Source organism: Numenius arquata, chromosome 1 (assembly GCF_964106895.1).
Source record: "Numenius arquata chromosome 1, bNumArq3.hap1.1, whole genome shotgun sequence".
Taxonomy (NCBI): domain Eukaryota; kingdom Metazoa; phylum Chordata; class Aves; order Charadriiformes; family Scolopacidae; genus Numenius; species Numenius arquata.
Genome location: NC_133576.1, coordinates 13,195,477 through 13,221,030, shown reverse-complemented (window position 1 = coordinate 13,221,030; position 25,554 = coordinate 13,195,477). Strand labels below are relative to the sequence as shown.

Genomic DNA, 25,554 nt, shown 5'->3' with positions numbered 1-25,554 from the left:
TCAATTCGCACTTGTTTGTGGAGGGATGAGGCCTCAAATGATGGGGCTGCTTCTTTATGCAGCACAGTTAGAATAGTTTGGGTTGGAAAGGATCTTTAAAGGTCACCTAGTCCAACCTTCCCTGCAGTGAGCAGGGACATCTTCAACTAGAGCAGGTTGCTCAGAGCCCCGTCCAACCTGACCTTGAATATGTCCAAGGATGGGGCATCTACCACCCCTCTGGCCAACCTGTTTCAGTGTTTCACCACTCTCATTGTAAAAAATTTTCTTCCTTATATCTAGTCAAAATCTTCCCTCTCTTAGTTTAAAGCAATTTCCCCGTGTCCTATTGCAACAGGCCTTGCTAAAAAGTGCCTCCCCATCTTTCCTGTAGGCCCCCTTTAAGTACTGAAAGGCCACAATAAGGTCTCCCCACAGCCTTCTCTCTTCTCCAGGCTGAACAACCCCAAACTAAGTTGTCCTTGCCCAGAGATGTAGGGTAAGAATCATTAATCGTGATTTAGTAGTGGAGGTATTTGAAGACTGTGCTTAGTTTGGATATGGTTGTGCTATGTAAGATATACGTACAGCTTGTCTTCTCCACGTTTGCTCAGGTTCTAGTGCTGGGCGCTGTTGGGGAGGTGGTTAATCCAGGGTTGGCTTCTGTCTATGTCGTTGAAAGAGCTCCAACCCAGAGATGTAGTTTAGCGTGGTAGTTGTCTTTCAGTCCTTTCCCTGCTTCTTCCCCAGTAGTTCCAGAAGCTTTTCTGGGGTAAGGCTGGTGCCCTTCCTGCTGCAAAATAGACCAGGAGGTAGGTAACCTGCTCGGCTTGGCTATGGGGAGTGTGTGTTTGGACTGTGCTCCTCCCTCCTTGATTTCTTCATTTCATCCTGCTCAGACGGGGAGTGGTGTCTAGCTAGCAGCCCGGGCTACTCTTTGTTGGCCAGATCTAGGAAGCCTTGTGGACCATCAGCCCGGGTTGGGCACCAGACAAAGCCAGTGGGCTTCTGCTTTTTCCAGCTGAAGTTCAGCAGCCCTGTACCTACCTTGGCAGGAAGATCTATTTAGCCACCATTGTGTCCTGCAGCTGGGGTTAGGAGGTGGTGCCGAGTCCCCAAGTTCATCACATTGCTTTTGACAACAATCCAGGAGGCTTAACGTTTTTTGGGGCCCTTCTTGTTGACTTTTCACAGAGCTATGTCAAAACCGTTGCTCTTGTTTACACAGAAAGCGAAAGTTGGCATGATCCAGCCTGCCCCGACGTTTCTGCCTTAGTCTTCCTATGAGTCTGCTTTCTGTGCTTCATGCCCAGCACCGCCTTGCTTCACCCACCATCAGATGGGCACGGCTCGCTCACGATTCCTGTCTAGGCAGCCTGTGTGATTCCACAACAGCCTCTACCTGCTGAAATGTTCTCCAACATCTCCAGGGAAGCGTGAGCCTGTGCTGCTGGGGATGAGAGGACAGAAGAGCGACTCTGCTTCCCAGTCCCTGTCCCGGCTCTGCTTCTTCTCGCTGGGAGTCTGGGCAAAAAAAATCTGTTATGTGGTGAGAGGAGAAGGCTGGGAGTTGATACTTTCCTGGAAGCCTAGGAAAAATGCCTAACCCTTAATGATGGACGCCAACAGCTTTCCACGCTTTCCCTATTCCTGTAGTGTGGTGGTATGTATTTGTAAAGACAGTGGTTGTTCTCAAAGAGACTCTAGTAACATCACAAACAGTCAGTGGTTTAAGCCTGTCATACTTGGTATCACCTTCTGTACAACTGGGGGTGTTTCTGTTTTGTTAATGCCTAATGTTTGCAAAGTCCTGTGTAGCCATCTCCTCTATTGGTATCACAGCGCTTAGTGAAGGCAGGGGGGTGGTGGCCTCGCCTCCGTTTCTTGGGGAAGGACAGACACAGAGGAAGGATTTTTCCAAGGTTGCCGCGGACAGAGATGGAAGTCAGGTTTAGTGAGTCCTAGCCTGTTGCTGGAGCCGTAAGCTACAGGCTGTGTGCAAGTCTAGGGAGTTAACAAGTGTTAACATCATGTGTCCCGGACTGGGGGATTTTCATTCCTGCTGCAGTAATGATGCCATTTTCCAAACTCTGCCCTGCCTTGGCTTAATGTTTTGCCCCGTTTAAATTCATCCTCGTTCTTCCCTTCCCAAACCAGTCCTTACGTTCCTATCCTTATTCGTCCTTCCTAGATTCTCTGCTGCCGTTAAGGAGCTTCCTCGAGGCACGATGTGCCTGTAGAAGCCCGGGAATCTGTGTACACAAAAGGTCCCTCCCCTGCTTTCTCCTCTCCAAAAGCCCTGGCAAGCCGGAGTGTTGTGCAAATACCTGCAGCTCCCCATGCAGCCGGGAACGCTGCTTCACGGTGTTGTGGATTGCACCACCAGCCAAGGAACCCTGTGGGGAAGAGGCTTCGTTCTTTGGCAGGGTTTGTGTGCGGTAGAGCTCTCTGCTCGCTTAGGAGCTTTTCTGGAGGTGTTAGTGGAGGAACCTTACGGCTGGAAAGAATAGTTGGCCGAGTATAAAGCCTGACTTCTCTTGTTGTCCCTCGGTGTTTGGGGAAGGGGCGGGGGGAGGAAGGTTTTTTTCAAAGCTAGCAGCTATGAAAACTGCTGTGAGCAGAAAACAGCGGAGGCATCTAATGCAATTTTAAAGCGGTCTTTTGCCCACTCTGAAAGGACGGTGTGGCTGTAGCTCTCCGTCCCACCAGCGCTGGCTGGAGGCAGCGGTTGCCTGGGCAGGAGGGATGTGAGAGTGCTTTCCTTGTGCCAAACGCCGGGCTCTGCCAAGGTACCTCTGCCCGGAGCTGCCAACCCCTCCATCATCACCTCCTCCTCGCCGTTCCCATGCGTTTCCCCAAACCGACAACTACTTCCCCTCCTGTCCATTTCTCTTCTCGCCTAACGCGGGATGTGGGTTTGGAAAGCCGGTTGGCATCTGCCCTTCTTCCCCACAGGGTTCGGGGATTTTTGACATGTCAGTATTGGGAGTTGTTCTGGTGTCTCCCTGCTCGTGTTCCAAAAAACATGACCCTCTTCTGCCCGTTACGGATGGGACGTAAGCTTCTGTTCCAAATGGAAGCATGTTGTAAGAAGCATCGGCCCATATAATCTAGATGCGATTTCTAATCAGCTCTCCCCAGTGTTATTAGTATGTGTATATATAGATATAATTTTTAATAAAATTCAATTCTGCAAGGCCCAAATTAGCTTCTGGAGGCAAAGGTTACAAAGAAAGGGAGGTGCTCTTAGTGCCATTGATTGTATAGTAACTAATGCTTGCAAAATGGGCACACCTTGCAGTTGCGAAAACAATGAAGGTTCAGACACGGTGGTCTGATCCTCTCCTGTGTTTCTCCTAGGAAAGTCACCTTCATCCCCCCATCCCTTCCCCCTATATTTAGACTGTAATGCTGGTGTTCTGAATCGGGGGATATTTGAGCTGTGCATTACACAGATGAAGAGACAGGGGTGTGGAAGTCAAGCCCAGTACTTATTCTGGGGGTGAACCCAAGGTTGGGGCTGTATTTAGGTTGCTGAGCCTTCTCCAAGTCACTGTCTTTTCCAGGTGACTTCCGCTGTTTCTTCTGGATTTTCAGGTGAATGGGCTAGACTTTGCAAAACAGAGATATGTTATCAGCCTATTTAAAGCTCTACAAATGCATGTATTTCTCTAGACTGGAAAGAGAGATATCGGCCAGGATGAGCTTGCAGATTGGGCACAGTATGATGAGTGGTGATGTGTGGCCGGGGTGAGGGAATTGTTGTAGTCGGAATGTTGTTTTGCTTTGCTTAGAGTGCACTTCCATGCCCATTTGTCTTTCCTTAGGTCGATAGTGAGGAGCCGAGCACGCTCCCTTCCCGCCCTTCTGATCAGATTCCTTGTAAATGAAGCTCACCCGCTCCCTGAGGGCCAGACCTCACTGATGACTGGGAAGCAAAGAGTACCCAGGAAAGCACTTTTACCACGGACTCCGCCTCAGGAGCACCAGGAACCCATCTTCTAAGCGTGCCCTTTCCGTGCAGACCCGATGTCTGCTGCAATGGATACAGAATCAACGTATTCGGGATACTCCCACTACTCAGGTCACTCCAAAAAAGCCCACAGACAAGGGTAAGGGAATGTTTATTTTTAATTACTTGCTGCTCTAAGCTAACACCATGGCCCGTGAGGAAAAAAACCTGTAAGCCAGGATGAAATCAGTGGGGCCACAGCTCTGGAGGGAGATACGTGTGGAGAGTCCTCTTGAGGAACCCAGTGAGGAGACTGGAAGTAATAAAGCTGCAAATTTAATGATATTCAACCTGTTGGATGTGCTCTGGGGCCATGTATGGCCAGAAAAATTGATAGTGTCACCAGAAGGAAACAATCACTTAACTCTGCTCTTAAAGTTTGAGGGATGAGTAGAGTCTCTGGGGAGAAGATGTGTCAGACTTCCTAAACTGATAATTGCCAGTTGTTTTCTCTTCTGATGCCATTTCTTTATTGTGTAACAATAAGGTTTCCTATCTCTCCCCACCATCCTCCTGGCTACTCTTGCTAGTGTGTTGGGTTCTTTTAATAGAATTTGAGTGGTACTTGAGTCCACAAGTCCTTTATCAGCATTGATTGGATTAGAAGTCAGGCTTTTCTGAACTTGAATAGCAAGTCCTCTCTGTTGTGGTAGTTCAGCAGCCTCAAAAACCATCTTGCTCTAAAATCTGTGATTACTTGGAAACATTATCCTTTTTTTTTTTTTCCCTCCATCATCATTAGTTTTACATGCAAAACGTGTGCCACTTACCGTCTTTGCAACTTAGAACTAAGGTGATCCAAAATAACTTTGCATTTCAGAAGCAATTATCCTGTGTGGTTGGAAAAATAATTTTTCCATGAAATGAAGTCTTTTTGCTTGCAGTCCAGTTACTGAGTAAAACATCTCGTTTGCTGTTTCTGCCTTCATTAACACCCACAGCCCCCAGTATGGGTTGCCCTTTGAAGCTTAGACTGCCATGTGGAAAGATGCTTTCAAAGTTCCCAAAACAACATACAAAATCCTACAGTCTCATACTGTGAACAGGAAAAAGTCTCATCCCATGATGAGACTTTGGTAGTTCCAGGAGAGATGCAATAGAGAGAGCAGAGCTGGGACACGGGATGATCCTGAGCTTTAAGCTGGTCCCTGAGCACAGTGAGGGTCTCCGGTGCAAAGGCTGCTTTCGTGTCCAGGTAGGAAGGGGGAGGAAAATATCGGTGAGCAGATTGTCTCAAGATGAGTTAAGCCCCACCATTCTCAGACAAGAAGCAAAGGGTACCGTGGAAGTAAGCACTACCCTGATACCATTGATGTTCTTGCTGCCTTTGTAAGAACTGGGGGTTATTAACCAGTTGAAATAAACTTCACCAATAATTCTACAGTGTTAAGGTCCTAGTTGTTAAGTCTGCTTTGCAGGAACTAAAGCAGTCTTGAGCAATTTTAACTGTGTCTCCCTGTGAGATGCTTTATTGCAGGTGGAGAATTGTGTAGACCAGTTAATCCCCAATGGAGTTACCGGTTGTTGGGAGAACTTGAGCTTCCCTTTCAAGTGCAGTACTGGCAGAAGCTGTTTTAAGAGGAGATGAGATGGTGGGGATGTACCCCTGTCCCATTTGCTCCTCTCTCTACTCAGTGAGAGGGCAGACTGTCCCAGCCAGCAGGCTGTAGGCTGCTCTGGGCAAGGTCCCTTTCTACCTCTTCCAAAGCTTGTTTTGTCACAGATTGGGTAAATATTGATCAAGAGAAGGGCAAGCACGACTACAACCTGATACTTAGGGCACCTGCTGCAGGTTGAGGTGTAGCAGATTCCAGGCCCTGCTCCAGAAACTGTCTGTTAACGTTGTTCTCTTCTTGCTCTGTTTGGAAAAGGAGTCGGGACAGGCACAAATCTCCGCGAAGCAAGGATGGCAGCCGGTCTGAGAAGTCTGTTACTATCCAGACACCTCCTGCAGAGCCGCTGCTCGGGAACGATGCCTCTCGGGCGGAGGAGGGCCAGGTAAGGAGGGAGTGAAAGCAAACAGGCAGTGTGGTTTCTGGAACAGAGCGTGTGACTTACCGGCACACGAGCAGAAAAAAAAAAAAAAAGTGTTGCTCACGTGCTGTTAGTAAAGAATCATGACTGATGGGCACGCTTTATTCATGCGTAAAGTCAAGGTCTCAATCAGTTTTGTCTCTTTCAGAGAGCATTATTTTTGACAGCACCAGTGCTGATGTGACTGCTCCTGGGGCACTAATTTGCCTCTGTCTCCAGAGCGTCATCTGCCAAGCTCTGTAGAAGCATCTTGTTTCCATCATCTCACTATGCGTTATTCAGGTCAAGCCCTTCACCTGTATGTGCACTTTTGTTTTTAAGCAGGATTTGCTCTGGATCCCAGTAGGGAAAGGAGGCAAGAAATGTAAAACTAATGTGAAATAGCTGGGAAGGGGGGTGGACTCAATGAAAGCTAGTATATTAACACTGAGTTAAATAAAGAATGCAATAATGCTGGCTTTAGATTGCACCTAGGATGGATCCAGTACTCTCTCTGCTCTAGCAGCTGATGTGAAGGTACATATTCATTTTCAAAGCATGGCTGATGCCACAAGACAGAATGTGGGATGTTTCAGTACCTCCTGGGTTGGATTTGGGGTGTGTTAATCCTTGGCTATAGGGCTCCACCTCTACCCACTCAAAAAAAAAATACTGATGCCCAATTTCTACCCAAATTATGAATGGTGGTACTTGTAACAGTATTCATGTAGCTACAGGTGGGCTCACTTCACGAACTGTCATTTGGTATTTTGTATTCAGATGCTTATTTCCATGAATCCCAGATATTACTTAGAATAGATGTAAAGGTGCTCGTGAATTCTTAAGCCCTTGTTTTCATGCAGACCTCCACAATGTGAATTAAAGTCAAAGCAAAATAAGGTGATGTATGAGCAAGACTTTTCTTCTAGGGTCCTGGCTTAGGTCCAACAACTTTGTACCACTGGAGATTTAGACTCATATTTTCATATAACTGCATGATTTTTTTTGCTTGTGCCATTTAAAGTGGGGAAAATTGTTAAAAGGGGTACACTGGGACTAGGATTGCCTTTTGTCTTCTGGGTTGTAGCCTTAAGCTGCTGTGGTATTTCTGTCCCTTCTCTCTTCTGCACAGTTTCTCAGTCCATCAAATGGAGGAAACTACACAGAGCTATTTCATGCATAAACATAAACATAGTTGAAATGCTTAGATTGCTTTACTGGAGACACTGGCAAAGAGGGAAATGTGATAGGATTATGCTGCCTTTCAGGACATACTACAACGCAGATATCTCTTCTGGGGCCTCTGTTCTGGTGAGAAGTGACTCAAAAAACTCCCTCATATTAATTCAAGATGCTGAGTGTTTGTGGTTGGTCTGTCTCAAAATCCCACTGCTCTAGGCATGGGAGGTATTCACATCTTGGAGTACATTAGAAGTTAAATCCCTGGAGTTGCTCAAAGTATTCATGCTGCCTCTGTCTACTCCTTTCCCAAAGATTCTTGAAGACTCTTTCCTCTAACTCTTCCAAATAAGCGAATAAAGGTTTAAAATGATGCCTGTTTCTTTAAAACAAAATGCTTTGATCAGCACGCGTAGCTGCAGAAATCTGGAGGAAGGTGTAAATCCTATTAGTGACACAGGCTGCAGGAAGGTACACTCAGAAGGACAGGAGAAAGAGGAAAAACGTGTGCTTCTGAATGAGCATTGCAGCTACAAAGGTGTCAGGTGCCAAGCAACACAGCACATGCGTTGCTGCTCTTTGGTGTGTATTTGTGGGAAGCATCAGGAGCCTTCATGTGTATGAGTCACTCCAGCAGCAGCTGTGAGTCAAATCCATACATGTCAGCATAACTCTTTGGCCCTGCCAGCACCAGTAAAGAGCAATTGGAGGCATCGTGGGATGAGAGAACTAGCTTGCAGAAGTCCTCTGATATAAGCTGGGGAAGAAATGAGACTTTCAGAAAGTGTAATTAATATGAATCTTGACTATATGGCGACTGTATTTCGGATAAGCTTATTTGTGGCTGAGTGTCTTCTGACAATGTTCTGGACTCAATACCAGAGCTACCAGGTCCTCTAAATTTAAAGCCCTGTACCTGAAAATATCCTCTTTGATCACCTATGATTTGTTGGCGTAACTAAACTTTTATTAGAATATGTCAGCCATTAAGGGCAGTGCTACTGTAGAGGAGAACAAAAAGAAAACAAAGTGGAGGAACTTGCTGGAAGTGCGGTTGCTTCTGTTACGAATGGAAAAATAATGTGTGAACATGTTTTTGATTGTGTAACAACAACTGTCTTGAAACACTGAAATGAAAGTTTCCCTTCCAGGTGCTTCTGTGGTGCACTTGCACCACAGAATTTGTGGGCTGGAAGAGCGCTAGTCCTTGCCCTGCATGTGGGAACTGATGATTACTGCAGTTTCCAAGAGTTATGTGATATTACTCGTTAAGTGTGCTGGAAGAGGAACCTCTGGGGTACAGTGAGCGGCACAGCAAGTTGAGCTACCCGCTCTACAGTTACAGGTTTTTAATACCTAACGTTTATAGTTGCTGGTTTGGACAAGTCACTGTTGTATCCAAACCTTTGTTAATTTTCAGGGTTGATTATTCAATATATCGAGGGTGTTGCTTTTGCTATTATTTTTTTTCTGGGACTTAAGTCTATTGTAACAGTCTTTTTTCCAGGCAAGAAAAATAGAAGACCTGGACGGAATAACCTGATTGTTTCTTTCAATATTATTTTTGTTTATTTCTTCCTCCCTCAGGATGACAACTGGGGTGAGACCACAACAGCAATCACAGGCACGTCCGAGCACAGCATTTCCCAGGAGGACATTGCCCGGATCAGTAAGGATCTGGAGGACAGCGTTGGGTTGGACTGCAAACGTTACCTGGGCTTAACAGTGGCGGCTGTTCTCGGACTCCTTGTCTTCCTTACCCCCATCGCCTTCATTCTGTTACCCCAGATCCTGTGGCGGGATGATCTGGAGCCGTGTGGTACTGTCTGTGAGGGACTGTTCATCTCTGTGGCGTTTAAACTCCTCATTCTTCTGATTGGCACCTGGGCTCTGTTTTTTCGGCAGCCTAAGGCAGATATACCAAGGGTGTTTGTGTTTCGGGCCCTTCTGTTGGTCCTCATCTTCCTGTTTGTGTTTTCCTACTGGCTCTTTTACGGCGTTCGCATCTTGGACTCGAAGGACACCAACTACCAAGGGATAGTGCAGTATGCAGTGTCTCTGGTGGATGCTCTGCTCTTCATTCACTACCTGGCCATTGTCCTGCTGGAGCTGCGGCAGCTGCAGCCCATGTTCACTGTCAAGGTGGTTCGGTCAACGGATGGAGAGTCGAGATACTACAGCTTGGGGCACTTGAGGTAGGTACAAGCCCTTGAAGGCCAGCAGTGTAGATAAGCATGGTTATGCTACAGCATGAAGCATCAAATGCTTTCGTGAATGTGATATCACTGGTTTCTGAATCCTCCCCCAAGGGAGTCTTAGAGTCTCTCCAAAGTTACCAAACTGAACTTCTCTACACTTCTGCGACTGTGGGAGGGGTTGTCCCTGTTTCAGAGGAGTCCTGTGCGTTTCTGTAAATGAAAAGGGCTGACGGCACAACATTAGGCTGGTCATTGGGGTAAGTCCAGTGAGATCTGGGCTTCTTACTGTGTCTCCTTACTGGAAGAAAGAGGAGAGGCCTCCCTGTGTGGTGGGGGCTGGCTTGTGCTCTTTGGCTGTGCAGACCAGGCACCACTTTGAGATCAGCCCTTCAGGGTGCAGAGCGTTGCTCCCTGGGGCAGGGGCTGAAGGAAGAAGTAAGTGGCCCTGCGTGAGAAAGCATTCAGCAACGAAACGTGCTGTTGAAAACATCCCTTTGTCCTCACTGTGCTGTGGAGCCAAGAGTCGTGCGAGGAACCTGCGTGAACATCCCTTGGGTCGGATCAAGCACTGTCGTTTGGATCCAGCGTGCGCCTTTTGCAGCCAGTCGAAATGCTTGCGTTCAGGTGCTTGTGCTCTGAAGCCTGTTGCTGTGACAGGTTGGGGCTATCCTGAAGGGCTTAGCCAGGTAGCTACACCTGGGATCAGATCCCACTGTGGGATCTGAAGGCTGCTTCCAGTGACTGGGGACTCTTTCTTTGTTTCTAAGATCAGCAATTTTGTGTTGATTTGAGGGAAACAGCGTTTAGCCCTGCTGAAGCAGTTGCCATGATGCAGCCAAAGTCTCCCAGCAGTTCAGGTATTTAGGAATAATATTTTTAATGAGTACTGGGGCACATGTAGGTGCTTCTTTTGGCAGTGCTATGCTGCTCCTGATTTGCCTTTGGAGCATGATGCTCTTTGTCATAGGTATGGATTGGTTTGCTGGGTCAGATGTATCTGGGAGTGTTTGGGAGCTGCGCAGTGTCTATAAGTGTGACGCATGCATGCCTGCTTCCACCTTCCTGCTGGGATTAATGCTTTCCCCCAGCAAAGGTACAAGAAAGGACAGGTGTCTCAATCTCCTTAGTTCCCATGTCCTGTGAAGCTCTCTAGAAATCTCTTAGTTTCTGTACCCTGTGAAGCTAGCAGCTGAGCTCTGAAGATGATTCCCCAGACTGTATGTGCACATAAACATCTGTTCTGCTTATCCTCTCCAGACCCCTATGGCATGCCTATCTATTGCAGATGAAGAGATTAGCGTCTGCTGGTTTAAGTGGATGTAGGAACAGTCTCCTTGCAGCCATTAGCTGCTTTGGAATTGCTTTGAAGCAAATTAAGTAGTTGAAGCTCAAATCTGAGAGTTGACTCCTGGATGTTGTTTCTGGCTTAGTGGAAGAACTCAAGGCCTTTTGGGTGAGCTAGGTCTGGACTCTGCTGTTATTCTCCTTCTCTGTAAAACGTGAAGGAGAGCCCCTCTTCTGTAGTGGAAGTGCTGCTGTTGACTTAATGAAAGGTCACCTTCAGCGTTTAAAAAATGAACTACTCTCTGCCACTTTTCTTTTGAAACCAATTTATTTTTTAGGTTTTTTTAACTTAAAAATTCCTCTGTGGTATGCGACAGATCCAGCGTGGCCTTTAAGACTAGGGAGACGGAGAGATGACTACCAAAGAGTTCCCCTGTGCAACAGCTTTGTGCCTGGAGGAATGCTGGGGCAGTTCCCTTGTAAGAGAATTCTGCACAGAGAGTTCAGTACGTGTACGTATATACCTATATACTCACACGCAGTGTGCAGGTTTGGTTTGAGAGAGTTTGCTGGTTGCTTGGTGGTAGACTGTGGGTTTGTGTTCAGGGGAATTAAGATCCTATGCCTGCCAAAGTCTGGATGCCTGGCTTTAACCATGTAAGTAACCTTGCCATTGGAGGCAAAGAATTTGCTTGAGAATCAAGGCGTAAATATTTAATAGCACATATGTTAAAAACTGTTCTTTCCAATTCTCTCTTTGCAACAAGGTTTTGAAATGCCTTGGGTGATGCAAGGGCAGCAAGGAATTGTAAAACTTAAGGTGAGATCTGAGATGTATGAAAAATTAATAACTTCTCGTTTGTTGGCAAGCTGATTGTAATTTTGTTTGGCATATTGAATTCAAACCGTGCAAGCCTGTGGATGCTTCAGTGTCTTCTGTTACAGGAGAGTCTTGTCAAGCGTGTCTAATAATGGTAAACTAGTGTTGCTTTTTTGTTAGTTTCTGACAGATGAGTATAATGTCTATTGACATGTGTTTTGAAGCCTGTGTGTCTTTCCATCTTTACTAATGAAAAGGTAGAACTGTGTAGGTTTGATCAGTGGCCAAGTATCTCCCAAGTAAATATCTCCCAACTAAATAAGAGTTCATTCTCTCTCTTTTTCTCTCTCACTACAAGCAATGGGGAGAGTAACACGTGTAAATGGTAAGAGCTGCTGGTCTTGATACCGAGTGTGGCCCCAGTGTGATAAACACTCTTAAGAAGTGAATGCGGTTGGTATCTTCCTCAGCTTCTAAAAGCTTAGGATTGCGAGATGTTTATGATAAACACAAATTTGGGAACTTTTGCACACCTTTGCAGCATAATTTTGCAAAATTTCCATAAAGGTCTTGACATGCTTGTCGGTGGAATGTCAGTGAATGTCACAAGGGCTGCCGTCTGCCTCTGGTTGGCTCGCTGGCTGAGACACAGAGCTGGAATGGAAGGTCTGTTGATGGGAAAATGCGGAGACAGGCAAGGACAGTTTGGATTATTCAGGAAGACTGGAGAAGCAGCTGTGTGTGTATGCTGGAGAGGTGGTTGTATCTATGTATGGAGTATGCATGTGCTACTTGTTTCTGCCTCTGGGCTCTCTGTTTGCCACCATGCGTGTTTGCCTCACCTCGGCACTTTTAAAGTGTCTCAGAGAGGTTGTGGGTTGCCACCTGGAAGGAGGAAGCGTGCTTTAACAGCTACAGCAATCTGACTGCCTCCTGAAATCAAAACCTTGATGCCTCAGTACAGCTTTTTGTGCTCCTCGTGCTCCAAAATATCTTAAAAGTTTTGCTTCCTGGCTTCCCATGGACTCTGTCTTCCTCAACAGTCCAGTGTGCTCCGGAGAAGATGGTGGCGAGAAGGCTCTTGAGACATCTTATCTTGTTCTGTGTTGCTACTTGGAGTAGCTCTGGGTTTTCCACAGGAAAATTGTTGATATCAACCTTTTAAATCCAAGGTGGAAGTTTTCAAATTCTAGGTCTTTTCTAATGAGGCAGAGGGAGCTGCTATGTAAGTATAAGGAAAATGGCCTTCCTGGGCGAGAATGGAAAAAAAACAATAGCTCAGCCACCCTTCTGGAAAACCGTGTTTTTGCCAGGCAGGGTGCAGACAGGATTTTCCGCCCTCCTTGGCTCCATACACAGCAAAGAAGCTGAAAGTGCTGAGTTAGGTATTCCACTCCACCCCTAAGGGCCCTAGGTCCAGGAGGGTAAGCATATTTGGGAGTAGTTCCCCAAATTCATATTATAATCAACCTATTAATAGGCTGGCTTGGTACCACCCCCAGCACTTTGGCTGTAACTTTTCTTCTGGGAGACTTGGCTGCCAAAACTAGCGTTCCCTTTGGCATCGGTTCAGGAGCTTGAGGGGGGGGAGGTAAAAAAAATTAAATTGGAGTCCCAATGAATGTAGTGCCAAGTCTCAGCTCACTGACTGCTCTGCTGCTCCTGGTGGGAAGGGTTGTCATGCAGGGGGAATGCGTATGGATGAAGAGCGGGGAATCGAGTAGATGCAAGAAAGGTCAAGCCTGGGAAAAATGCGAGAGAAGTTGGGTGGGGATGCTGGCGAGACTTTTGAAAGCAACAACAAAGGGAAACAAAGGTGAGGGAGAGCGACAGAGTAGATAACTTTTCCCGTTGAGAGGCTGATAGTTTTGTGAGCTGAAGCTTGGATTTGCAGCTGAGGCTTTGGTTTGTCCTTACAGATAGGGACAGTGCTGCACCTGTAATCCACAGTTCAGTTCATTCTGGATGGCCCAGAAAGGATGTTGCTGGAGAAAACCCTCCTTTTTTGTAGTTCGGGTGTTAAATGTATTCCCTTCCTCTTCAGCGAATGCTCTTTCCCCACCCTAGAGCTTTGCTAGTCTAGACAGCTCAAGAAAATGAATGCCTTCAAACATGTGGTAATTACTGATCTTACACATAAATTGAGTGCAGGGCTTTAGTATAGTCTTGGTTTTCTGAGGTTAGAAATGTTTGAGAGTGGGTCTTTCTGCTGCTTTTTGCCCCTCCCTGCAGTAGGGATATGAGGAGCAGGCCCGTGATAGTTCGTCCTGTGTCAGGCTGTACGAAGTACCGAGAGCTTCAGTCTGCTTTTCTGTCCTTCCTGGCACGGGCTTGCCTTTATGAACCAGCCGGCTGGGAAGCTAGTGGGGAGGCCTTCGTACTTCTTTGGAATCCGGGTACAGCTTTTGCAGATGGCTGTGAGCTGGCTGATGTTCTCTGTCCACCTAATCAAGATAAGCTTAGTACTCGGAAATATCAGCGCTGTGATGGGAAAAGTCTGTTAGAGCACTGCCTGTGTCTGTGTTCCCCGTCTGCATTTGGATGGATGTTTGCTGAACTGTGGTTTAAAAAATCTGGGAAGGGAGCAGCTGCTTCCTCAAAACAGGTACCTGTCTCTGAAGAGCCTGTACTTTCCCCCCAGGAGCTATCAATAGCCTATTGGAGATTCTCATGGCTTGTACATGCTCACAAAACAAAGTAGATGCGTACATGTTTAGTGGAAGAGGAGAAGACACGGCCTGTCTCCCAGCTGAACTGGAGGCAGCAGAGTAGCTGTTTCCTAGGCAGTGTGTGAGCCCTTGCCTTTAATACAAGCCAGAGCTGAAACAGAATTGCATGGTGGAAGCTGGTGCCACTTTTGACCCAGCTGCTTTGGGTTGGCAGTCTCGTATCCATTGGTTTTATAAGCAACAGGTCCAGTCTCTAGGCTGTTGGTATTTACTGACCTAATCACAGAATCATAGAATGGTTAGAGTTGGAAGGGACCTTAAAAGATCATCGAGTTCCAACCCCCCTGCCATGGGCAGGGACACCTCCACTAGAGCAGGTTGCTCAGAGCCCCATCCAGCCTGGCCTTAAACACTTCCAGGGATGGGACATCCACAACTTCCCTTGGCAATCTGTTCCAGTGCTTCACCACCCTCACCCTCCTAATATCTAATCTAAATCTCCCCTCTTCCAGTTTAAAACCATTACCCCTTGTCCTGTCAGCATCTAATGAGCGCTCTCTTATCTGTGTCCCTTGGTGCCACTGTGGCCATATTCCCTCGTGAGAGAGTGTGTAGAGGGCTAAGGAGTAGGAGTAAGTTTTTTTTCATCCTCCAGCCTGCATTTGTAAGCCTCACATATCTGATCTTGTAACAACAAGCTCAAATATGCCTCCCCTTATCAAGGACGAAAACTTCTTAATGAAGAACACTGGTCAATACTTGAAGTGTACAGGGCGCTCTTGCCTGGAATTGTGTCAGCACTTCTGTCTAGGTTATGCTGTCCTAAAATCTCCCTACCCCACCAAGAAGGAAAGCTTCCATGGCATATAGACACCTTTGTTTCTTTTCCTAGTGTGGTGAAATGCATCAGTTTAACCATGGGTTTAGGAAGCTGGACCTCTTGCCTGAGGCAAGAGATGCTGAAATCTTGCTGTTTTCTGGTGAAGGAACTTCATAATGTGTGTCTAATTGCATTGGTCCTTCTTAGTGTGCCCGATCCCATACGCTGGTGGGCTATTTCTGTTTCCAGTTGGGTGTTCAGAAGTGGGACTGCAGGACGAGCATTGGTGCAATGCTGTACCTGCCCAGCTAAACCCTGCTGGAGGCACTCCGGGCTTGTGCCTTCTACCTTGCGTGGTTTGCTTGGCCTGTGTTTCCCAGGGACCAGAGCAATCACACTGACCCTTCTTTCTCCTTGGGGTTTCTTCAACCCTCACCGCCTTCCGTAGTGATGAACACTGTGATGAAAGAGATTGAGCTGATGAGTTTTTATCTTGTGCTGCAGCAAAACATCTTGTTAACCGTCCTGCTGCCTTGATTACAGGAGCTTCTTAGAACAGCATGTTCCATGGACCAGCGACTTTGCAGAGCAGCTCTGGCACTGGAGTCTCGAGCCTGTGTAAAATTAGCCTCATTCCTGAATATTTTTTTTTTTTTTTCCTGTCCTAAAATCTGTACAAGGCACCCTGATGAGCACTTGTGTGACTGTCCCTCCCCCCCACCCCGCCCATCACCAAACCTGATGAGCGGCAGCATTAAATAGTCTCTCCTCCCAAGAAGTTCTGGGATAGCTGGCTGAATAGGTGCTAATTGCATCTGCAAGTATGAAGCTCCTGAAGAAGCTGAGCTGTCTGCTCCAGAGCAGTTTCTTTAGCACTAACTGAGAGGTGTCAGACTTGTGACCTCCAAGGCAATGTCTTTGCAGCAGCACTTCACGTAACTGGGTGTTTACAACCACCTTTTTGCAACTCATCATCTCCGTAGCTGGGCTGCTTCTCCATGCTCCCATTCCTGAGCTTGTAGAACTCTGCCCACGGTTGTGTGGCAGGGGCATGAGCAGCATTAAAGCATTAACACCCTTCAGACAACCCCATGCCATGGAGTAGGGAAGAAAGCTCTGTCTTGGGGCTGAACTAATAATGACTTAATGGGAAAAGACTTCCAACCACATTCTTAGTCATTCTTAGTCACAGGCCATACCTTTCCCCCTCCTGCCTGTGTCTGCTGCCTCGCTTCCAGGGGGATGGTGCTGCAGAGAGCAGTTCACCTGATCGCTCTTGCCGTGAGGGTACCCATGGAACTGCAGAAAGGAATTTTCCAGTAGCCTCTGAAAAAATGTGTGCTGTTGCCTGCCGAGCAGGGAGCAGTCTCCTTTGATGCTCCAGATGAGTTACGGGAACGGTGCCTTGTTCTGTTTTATGAGGGTCTGTCTGATGGTGCATGGGGTGTGTTGTCAGCAAAGACCAGATAGGACATTTTACTTGGGTCAGAGCAACACCTCATTAAGAGGATGTTTGTTTGTGACAGTAGTGAACAGCAGACTCCAGAAGTGCCAGGTGCTTCTCATTAGAGGGGAGGGGAAAGTCTAGGATGGACTGTCAGTATCTGCCTGCATGCACAACTCATCTGGGAGTTTCTGATGTGGTAAAACCTGTCTCCAAAGCCTGGGAGGGCTCCGCTTTTCTGAAAGGAGCGTGTTTTCCTAGCCTCTTGCCTTTCTGCATATGCTTTTCTTGATCTTTGGTCGCCCCTTGTGCACACACCACCTCTCTTCTCCCTTTCAGCAGAAGGAGCTGAGAGGAGTCGAGTGCACTAGACCGCAGCCTGGGTACCCGTCACATTGTGCTCCTGCAGATGCACCGAGCAGCACTGGCCAGTGGTGTAGGGTGATTGTTGTACCCTGGAGCGGTCTCACATTTTTGGAATACTTAATACTTTAAAAGTTTACAAGCCTACTTGTAAGTGAAGGGCTCGCTGTCAATTATTAATCCCCCTGGCTAGTGTGGTATTACTCGCTCCCTGACGGGAGCTGCAAGGCTTCGTCCTTCTGAAAGAGGTGGTGTGGAGGAAGTGCCATTGATTTCATCTGCAGGGATTTCCCTCCTTGTTGGTTTGTCTTTCAAAATCAACACTGCCCAGAAGTACAAAACCAGCATGCGCTCCAGCCTACCCTGTACTTAAAGGGGTTTGTCATGTCATTTCTTTTCCCCTGCTGTCGGTGCCCTCCAAATCGCCTGTGTCTACCACCCACGGAGACAGATGGTCTCTCTAAGCTGCTGAACAAATTTTGTGGCTGTGAAGATACTTTTATCTTCAAATGCTGCAAAAAAATTCCACCCCCCTCAACCTTTGACATCCATTTCTTGTGGTGAAGGATGAAATACGAATATTCTGCAAAGGAGTGAGCTGTGTGCCCTTTGGGGGAAAGGAGGAGGTTTGCTTTTTGTTAAAAGTGCAAGAAACTGTGAATTTACAGTTCTCAAACAGCACAACCAAGTAATATGTCCAAGAAAACTGGAAGCTAATTCCTGACCCTACCCTGAAGGAATAAGGAAGAGTTAATAGGGAGCTGGGTGATAGTAAATTTCTTTTTTTGCCAGCAAACCGAGGGCAATATTTTTGCTTATAAACCCCTCCAGCTCTCGATCCCATTTAATGGACCTCTGTGCTTAAATTCCCCTTGTGCAGTTTAGGTGAAGTGGGGACCTCAGCTGATGGTTTGGGGAGAGCTGTTCCCCAGCTGGCAGCAAAAGGCTCCCAGCGTAGCGGTGGGGACCTTTGCTGTGGCGTGGAGGCTGCAGACTCTGGCTTGTGCTCCCAAAGTCCTGGTGAAGGACCATCTGCATCCTTGTGGGGGCTGGGTTTTTGATGCCCAGCTCGGAACCGCAGACCGTGCCCCTGCGTCCCTAGCGTTGGGTGTAGGGTCCGCTGGGTGCTGGCTTTAAAATGAGGTGTCTGTTGCTTGTGCAAAGCCAGCTGGGGTGGAGCTGGGTGGGGGATGCCCTGTGGTGGAGGGATGCTGTGCAGGGGGGGCTGGGCTGTAGTTTGAGAGCTGATATTCCCTCCGTGCGCAAGGCTCTGCTAGCAGGTAGCATCGATGCTGCCTCTTCAGGCCTGTCCACATAGGCTTGCAGGGAAATAATGCTCCGAAGTGTTGTGAGAGAAATCCTAGAAGACGTTGAAGCTGCTCTATTGGCACAAATGGCAAACTTCGTTCCCAGTCTGGCCAGGTTAATCCTGTCCCCTGCTGGGGGGGTGGTTGTCAAGAGGTGGTCTGCTTTCCTGAGAGAGCTGAATACTGAGGTTTCGTGGCAGCGGCATCTAAATGTGAAGTCCTTTTACAGCACTGAAGTTTCGCTGCCAGTAGAAGCTTTGAACGCTTTCTTTCTGTTCTTTGCTTGGAATTAAAGTTGCATTTCCTAACTTTCACTTAAAACCCCCACCGCACCCTTAGTTACTTCATAGCTATTAATGTAATTTGAAGAATTCCTTCTAGAGTCTAAAGACTCTGGCCTTACCTGATGCATGGTCGAGCTTTAAATTATCTTTTGAAAATGTAGACTCTTTAAACGTCTTGCCATACCTGCCAGTTTCTGCATTTTTATTTTCTTTTGAGGCTCAGATGAATGGGAGGCGTAGCATACATGTATGTTGGGAAGAGGAAATGCATCGCTGTCACAGATTATGCTACTCCCAGGGACTGGAAGTAGTAATCCAGGGTCCTGTGTATTGCCGGTTGCTGCAAGGTTCCTAGGTGCTCGAGCGGGGCACAAGCCCGAGTTGGAGGGTAACGGGTGCCCTGGAGCTGGAGCTCGGGGAAGTCTGGTATTTCATCCCTTAATGTGTCTGCACTAAGTGCCTGTTTCACTCCAGCGTGCAGGGTAAGCTCTTGGTCTTGCTCCCAACTCCTGTGTTCAGAAGGTAAAGCACACCTTGGTGTCATCCTGTCCTCCCTGACTTGTTTGAAACTTGTCTAAATCCTAAATATAGCCTCAAATGTGTAGAAACTTTTTGAAAGAGGTTAAGCCTCCCTCATAAATACTCAGTACACCCCTCAATTACATAAATGTTTGGTCATAGTTTCACATCACTTCTTGAACTAATGCTGCTGCTGCAAAAAATATTCTGTCAACTGTCTGATCCTTCCTCACCCCTCCCAAAGAAATCTTGTCTGGTTGCACAAGAATCTGAATGGTGGAACTGGTAATTTGTACCTCTGTTATCTGTGTAGCTTTATAGTTTGTGTGTGTGTGTGTGTGTTTCTTCCTGGATTATTTAGCCCAGCTCAATTTCTTCAGTCTTTTTAACTACCCTTCTGGTGCTTAAGGGTTACAAAGCCTTGTGGTGGCAGAAGAAGGGTGTGATGGGAAGGAGGCAGGACAGCATCCTCTCATGGTGATGGTTTCATTGAAAGCGGTCCTGCTGCTGCTGCCTGCGTGAGGAGAGAGGCTGTGCGTGTGTGTTGCTGCAGTCTGTCTGCAGAGCAGGGGGCAGTCCTTGGGGGTCTGTGGCTCTATGCGAAGGTGCGCTCTTCTGCTGAGCTTGGGCAAAGGAGAGCATCAAGTCCTTGCTTCTCCTCCCCTACCCGGCAGGCCTACAGGGAACCAGCTGTGGCCCAAACGTGAAGGACAGGTCTCATGTTCCAGGCTTCCCTGAAGGTGCAGAGCCAGACACGGTGTGACCCATGGCAGCTTATTGTTGTGGGCTCGGTGTAGAGTCAGATCACCAGCTGTGAGATGGGGACTCTCTAAATTGGTATCTTGAGTTGTGCGGCTTTCCTTCCACAGGGCTCATTGGTCTCAGTAGTCTGCTCGGCTATGGAGATGTTAACCCTAAGGTCAGCTTCAGCAGCGTCCCTGACTGTCTCACATTGGTCGTGGACCTGTGTCGAGTTGGGTGCGGACACGTGGAGCCTGCTTGGGCTGCTGGCAGCTGGGTGCAACACCCGCAGGTGCCTGGGGAAGACAAATTGCCCCTTCTCTGCCAGCACCTGCCTCCGTCTGGTGTGCCTCTATCTGCTGTGCTGTGCAGGTTCATGGGGACAGCCCAGCAGCAGCTTCCTCCCAGCTTTTCACTTAAGTTGTCCTCTTTGTGCTCTTCTCTCGCTGCCCTCATTCCCAATCTGCCAGTCTGCTCAATAGATAAAGGAGACCTTTCACAGCTTTGGTTTTGCTTCGGTGTGAGCAGATGGTAGTTGTTTGGGGGGGTGTGGTTTGTTTTTTGGTTTTTTTTTTTTTTGTCCTAAATAAGCAAGTTAGTATTCTCACTTGCTCCCTCAAGGATACCCCACCACTTTGCAAAACTGCTTGGTGTGCTGGCAGTGCGCTTGGAAAACCATTTCTGAGCTCTAGCACGTGGATCCCAATAGCTGCTGCTCTCCGGACCCGATTCAACTGAGGGTGCTGGGTTGAGCTTGTGGTGGGGATGTCTGGCCAGGTGTTGATTTGGTTGGCTGTGGGTGTCTGGGACATGGTGGATATGTGGCCGGGCATGGGCAGCTCCTTTGCTCTCATCTTTTTTATTTCTCAGCATTGGAGCAGACCCTGGGGCAATGAGGTGCTGGTAGCAAGAGTTTGCTCTCTGCCTGATGAGAAGGCAGCGCCTTCGCCTGTTTGAATGTGTTAACGTATGATCAAAGGGAAGTGTATGTCTCCAGTTTGAGAGCTGTTGGGGCATCAGCCTGTGGTTATTGGTGTCTGAGGAACCGGTTGAAATCCAGCCCAAGCTGTTAGTGCCTGAAAGCTCCTGTTGTCCGCTGGCTAATCTGTGAGCTATACCGTTTGGATTTAGTGGTTCTGCTCAGTATCTGCCTGCTGAGTAAGTGCTTGAAAACAACCCCCCCCCACCACACACACACACACGCTGTTCGTCTTGGAGAGACGGTACTGGCGTGGGAGGGTGCAAGTGGTTTGCTTTGGAGGCTGCTCTCCTGGCAGCTGGCTCCCTCAGCCTTCTGGGGGAGAGGTTTGTCGCGCCACGTGCTCAGGCTTTCACAAGCTGCTCTTTCAGACGCAGCCCCTGACGCTGCTCACGCACCCGTCCCGATGGATGGGCTGAGGTAACTGGTGAAACGTACCTTTGCCACATGCTAACAAACTCCCCTTTGCTATTCTGTGAGAGGGCTGGAAGGCAGCCTTTCTGGTTACCTAGGCTGACCCCTTGCAATAAGGCATCCTAGAACACCGTACAGTGAACGTGGGAAGAAGCTTAAGCTCAGCAAGGGCTTAAGTCTTTTTTTTTTTTCTTGTGAAAAGAGCCTCCTGCCCCTCCCATAGGATGCTCTTCTGATGCTCTGGGATCTCCATTGTTTCTAAAACTCATATTAGGCTTTTGCAGCTTATTTCTTATTTCATTTTCTATTTCTTGAATGTGATGTTGGGGGTAACAAGTGTCCCTGTGTTCTTCACCCCCTTTGGCACTGTATACCATGAAATGAGATGTTCCCCGTGTTACTGAGGAAGAGAAGTATGGTGCTGTCACAGCATCTGACCTCAACACAGTGACTGTCTTTTCCTAGGAAACCATATTATTATGCCTTTTGGATACTCTTCAAGGGAGAGGACTGTGCTTTCCTCCTCCTCACTATGTATTACCACTGGTGTCTTGGGTTTTTGTCCTAGCTAATTATACTAGCCACCTACAGCTGTTGGAAGTAGAAGTGAGGGCAGCGGGGCTGATGGGAAAGCATTCATTGAAATTTGAAGTTCTACCAATAAAGGTGACTAGGGAAAAACATTCAGCCCATATGCTGGTACCCTGAAGACCAGTTAACTTCCTGAAGTATCAGGCTGGAAAGTTTCTCAGAAGGAGAATTGCAATGGGAGCATGCCTGTGGGTTTACTGGGGTTTTATAGCTGCTTGCTAAAACTTTGCACTCTGTACTTCTGTAGCAACATCGTCTTAGTACAGGCCTGGGAATACTTTTACGGGGTTCTTCAGGGAGGCTTAAATAAGTAGCTTGTTTGGGTTGTATGACATAAAGGAGTGCATTTTTTTTTCTCCCAAAGTTTGGTTATACCCTGTTTACCTCCTGTAAAATCTTCTATTTTAAAAGCTTCTGTTTCCATACACAGAGCTTCTCTTCTAAATAAAAAGATTAGAATGAAGCAGCAACATGCGTAGACGACTTGCAGGGGTCCTTTCCTTTTTTGCCTGTACTAGAGAGCTTTGGCTAGGCTGCTATTGAGAAAAACAAACAAATGAAAACCCCAACATGAAAATGAATCCTACTTTCCCCTTCTCATTCAGAAAATCTGTACATTGAAATCCCTTCTGGATCTGCAGCTAACTACTGTATTGCTCAGCTGATGCGTTGATTCTGGTTTTTGTCTTAGGACAAAAAGACTTGGTGAGACTTGGTGTAGAGAGCGTGTGTTGGAGAACAGTGTCTTGGACCATGCAGGGCAGAAAAGGGGAGATCTTTGGCTAGAAACCAGGCTGGTGCTCTCCTTAAACTTACAGCGGTCATGTGACAGTTGTTCAGATGTCCGACATCGCAGGGCATGGACACAGACTTAAATTCCTGTTTTGTTTTGTTTCTTGTTGGTGTTTTTTTAAAGGCTAGGAGGGGGTAGAACAGATGGGGACTGGTTGCTGCAAAACTGTGTCATGAACCCTGTGTGTGTGTTTGGGATCCATATAAATTGCATCATTAATGGATAGATGTGTGCATCCTTGGGGGCAGCATCCATGCTGCCATCATGGTCGCAACCCATTGCTATGCTGAGGTTTCCATCCCTTCCCCAGTAAAGGCTTGACCTTGAAAATTCTCTTCCCTGCCTGACCAAATGCCAGAAGTCAGGTATCTAAAACAAACTCGCTGCATCTCGGTCAGCTGGTGCTGGTTCTGGGGAGGGCAAGGATTGCGCTTGCCTGCCTTAGCCAAGTGGAGGCTTCAGTTGTGGCTGTCTGACAAGAAAATGTGGTTTTCCTGTTCCTAGGGGCTGTGGTCTTGTTCTCTTGATTCTACCAGAATGAAATGCTGTTGCAGTTATGACGATCAAAAGGCATTTTTCTGCTCTGCTTGTTTGGCCACAGCTGCAGGAGGAGTTCCTTGTCTTGGCATCTCTTGCCGAGATCTGACTCCGTCTCTGTTCACCGGAGGGGACAAAAACTGTAGCTAAGGCACTGGTGCTACTGCCGGGGCTGCGAAGAGCTTCTGCACAGCCTCAGTCCTCCCAGGAGCCTTGCTTTAAGGTGCTGCTTGGGAAGGACAGCTAGTACCAAATCCTTCCTGCACTGCCAGCTCACAAGAGATGCTCCCTGGCACGGCCGAGCCACCCAGGGAGCATCTGCCTGGGCAGCCTGCATTGCCCTCAGCCCTCCCTACCGTAGGCAGAGCAGGGTAGCAAGTCTGCATAGAGTGGTGGAAATGCCTCCTGTAACCCTTTTCAGCAGGGTTGCTGGTGTGGGGAGCTTTTTAATTTCAATTGCCTATTTCCAGTTTTATTTCCAAGGCTTCGGTCCTGGTGACTTTGCTTTGGAAGAGCAGTTCAGCGTGGTGAAGGACCAGGAACTCGAGCCTCAGCTCTGCGCCTCTCAAAAGAGTACGTGAAGGAAAGGGGCTTTCTGAGAGGAAGATGTGATTGTAGGGTGCTTCTGGGAAGGCACAGGAGTCTTCTGAGTCTCTTGGGTGTGAGCTGACAGCGCTGGTAAAGACTAAGAAGTGCTGTGGATGAGTAGCTCAGCATTCCAGGAGACCTCAGCATCTCTTGTAGTAGATAAGCCTGATGCAGTTGTAGGCTAGAGACAACCAGTAAGGCAAAGCCAGCTCTGCATGGAAGGTTGCTTTGTGCAAGCCTTGCTCAGCTTCTCTTTGAGGTGCCAAAGCCTCCCAGCTGGCTATGGCATGTATTTTCTGTGCCCAGAGACCTTGGCTTGTTTTGATGCTGTGTCTGTTTTGGAGAACATTAAAATAAATAAAAAAATTGTTTGGAGGCAAGGAGTCTGTGTTGGGAACCATTTGATTAAATAACCATAGGCTTCCTCAACCCTCAATTAGCACAGCCATGATCAGGCCTCTCTGAGTATCCCTGTGGGTTTTAGGTGTGTGGCTCACCCTAAACTCTGATGCTACAGGATTGGCATCCAGCAAGGTAAGGAAGTGGGTGTTCTGGTAGAGAGCAACTCTTTCTGGATGTGTATTTATATCCGTATCTGCTCCAAAAGTCTGAGGCACTCCTCTGCCTTCGATGATGAGCAGTGTCTCGCTGATGGTTGGTATAGTACCATGACAGGCTACATTTCTAGCTTAGCAGGAAAGCTCGAAACTGCTAAAACCACGTGAATGATGGCTGCTGCAGCTGGCTGGGTTTGACCCTAGTGTGTCCAATGGCAACTATGAGCATAGGGGGGGTGACTTCAGTCTCTTTTTCTTTTTTTCCTCCTTATTTTATTTTGTGCTAACCCTTTCCCACCACTTGAGCAAAGTCAAAACCATTTTTCTAGAAAACAGCAGGGCCCAAAGCCAGCGTTTTGATTATATAAACAGTCATCTTGCCTCGTGCTTTGCTTCAGTGTAGCACTGGCTTCTTTTCCTGGAAATCCTCTAAAAAAGCCAAATTCAGGATTGGTGTAGCTATGTCACGGAAAGAAAATACAAAGCCAAAATGGCCTCTGAGGTACAGAGTATGGCAAGACCTCAAATACCAAAATCCCACGTAGCAGCAAGTATTCAGGCAAAACTGTTCCTAACTTACCTTTTGAGAGGGGAAAAAAAAAAAAAATTGGCAATAGTTGTTGCCTTTGTGTCGCATAATCCACCCCCCCCCCCCCTTCCTTGGGTGCCCTGTAAAAGTTAATTCATTACTGTTTGCAAAGGACTGCATTTCTCTGCTGCCAAATGCCACTGAAGTTCCCTGTGCTTCTGTTGGATCCGCTTGTTTGCTTTCCTTGTTGGCAGCGTGCTGGGACATGGCCTTCTTCGGGGTAGTAACAATAATAATAATTTAACAAAACAAAACAGACCAAACAGACCGACAACAATAACAAAAAGAACCAAACAAATCAACCCTCCAACCACACAAAATGGAAAGCAACAAAACATAGAGCCTTACCGAAATTACCTACAAGGAAAACTGGGTTTCTAGTAGGTCACTGGCCTGTGCAGGAGTTGTGGGGTTTTTTTTTTGTCATGTCATAGGTTTTCTGAGTCTGAACTATGGCATGAAAATGCTTTTCATGTCCTGATACGCTTTTCTGTGTTCTGGTAGTTTGTTACGATGTCTGAAATATATTGGGCTGCCAGATCCGCTTTGTAGGACACTGGGAGGATCCTCGCTCTGGCCCTCTCCGAACAGGCAATTAAGCATTGAGACTTTCCCTTCATTTTCTTCCTGCCCCTCCCCATTCTTTGAAAACCGTGAATGCAAGGAGAGCCTGAGTTTGCCGAAGTGTGGGGTGAATGGATGCAGTGACCGGCATGGTGCTAAACTCCTCCCGGGACACTTCGGCAAGGAAGGCAAGCCGCCTCCGAATGCGGGCTCCGGGAAGACTGCCAGCTTCCATTCCCATCGGAGCTGGCGTGTGGGTGGAGAGGAGGCTTGCTGCGGCCACTTCCACCTTCCTCGCAAGGCAGCAGAG

General features: G+C 47.5%; 1 protein-coding gene across 1 annotated transcript in view; it reads left to right on the top strand.

Moving 5' to 3' along the window:
* Positions 1-4,008: 4,008 nt before the first annotated feature.
* The window catches only part of VANGL1 (VANGL planar cell polarity protein 1), a 34,581-nt gene continuing 13,035 nt past the window's right edge, over positions 4,009-25,554 (top strand). Inside the window, exons 1-3 of the mRNA XM_074150684.1 lie at positions 4,009-4,091; positions 5,863-5,989; positions 8,771-9,378. Coding sequence (XP_074006785.1) covers positions 4,009-4,091; positions 5,863-5,989; positions 8,771-9,378 — 818 coding nt within the window. The remainder of the gene's footprint in view (positions 4,092-5,862; positions 5,990-8,770; positions 9,379-25,554) is intronic.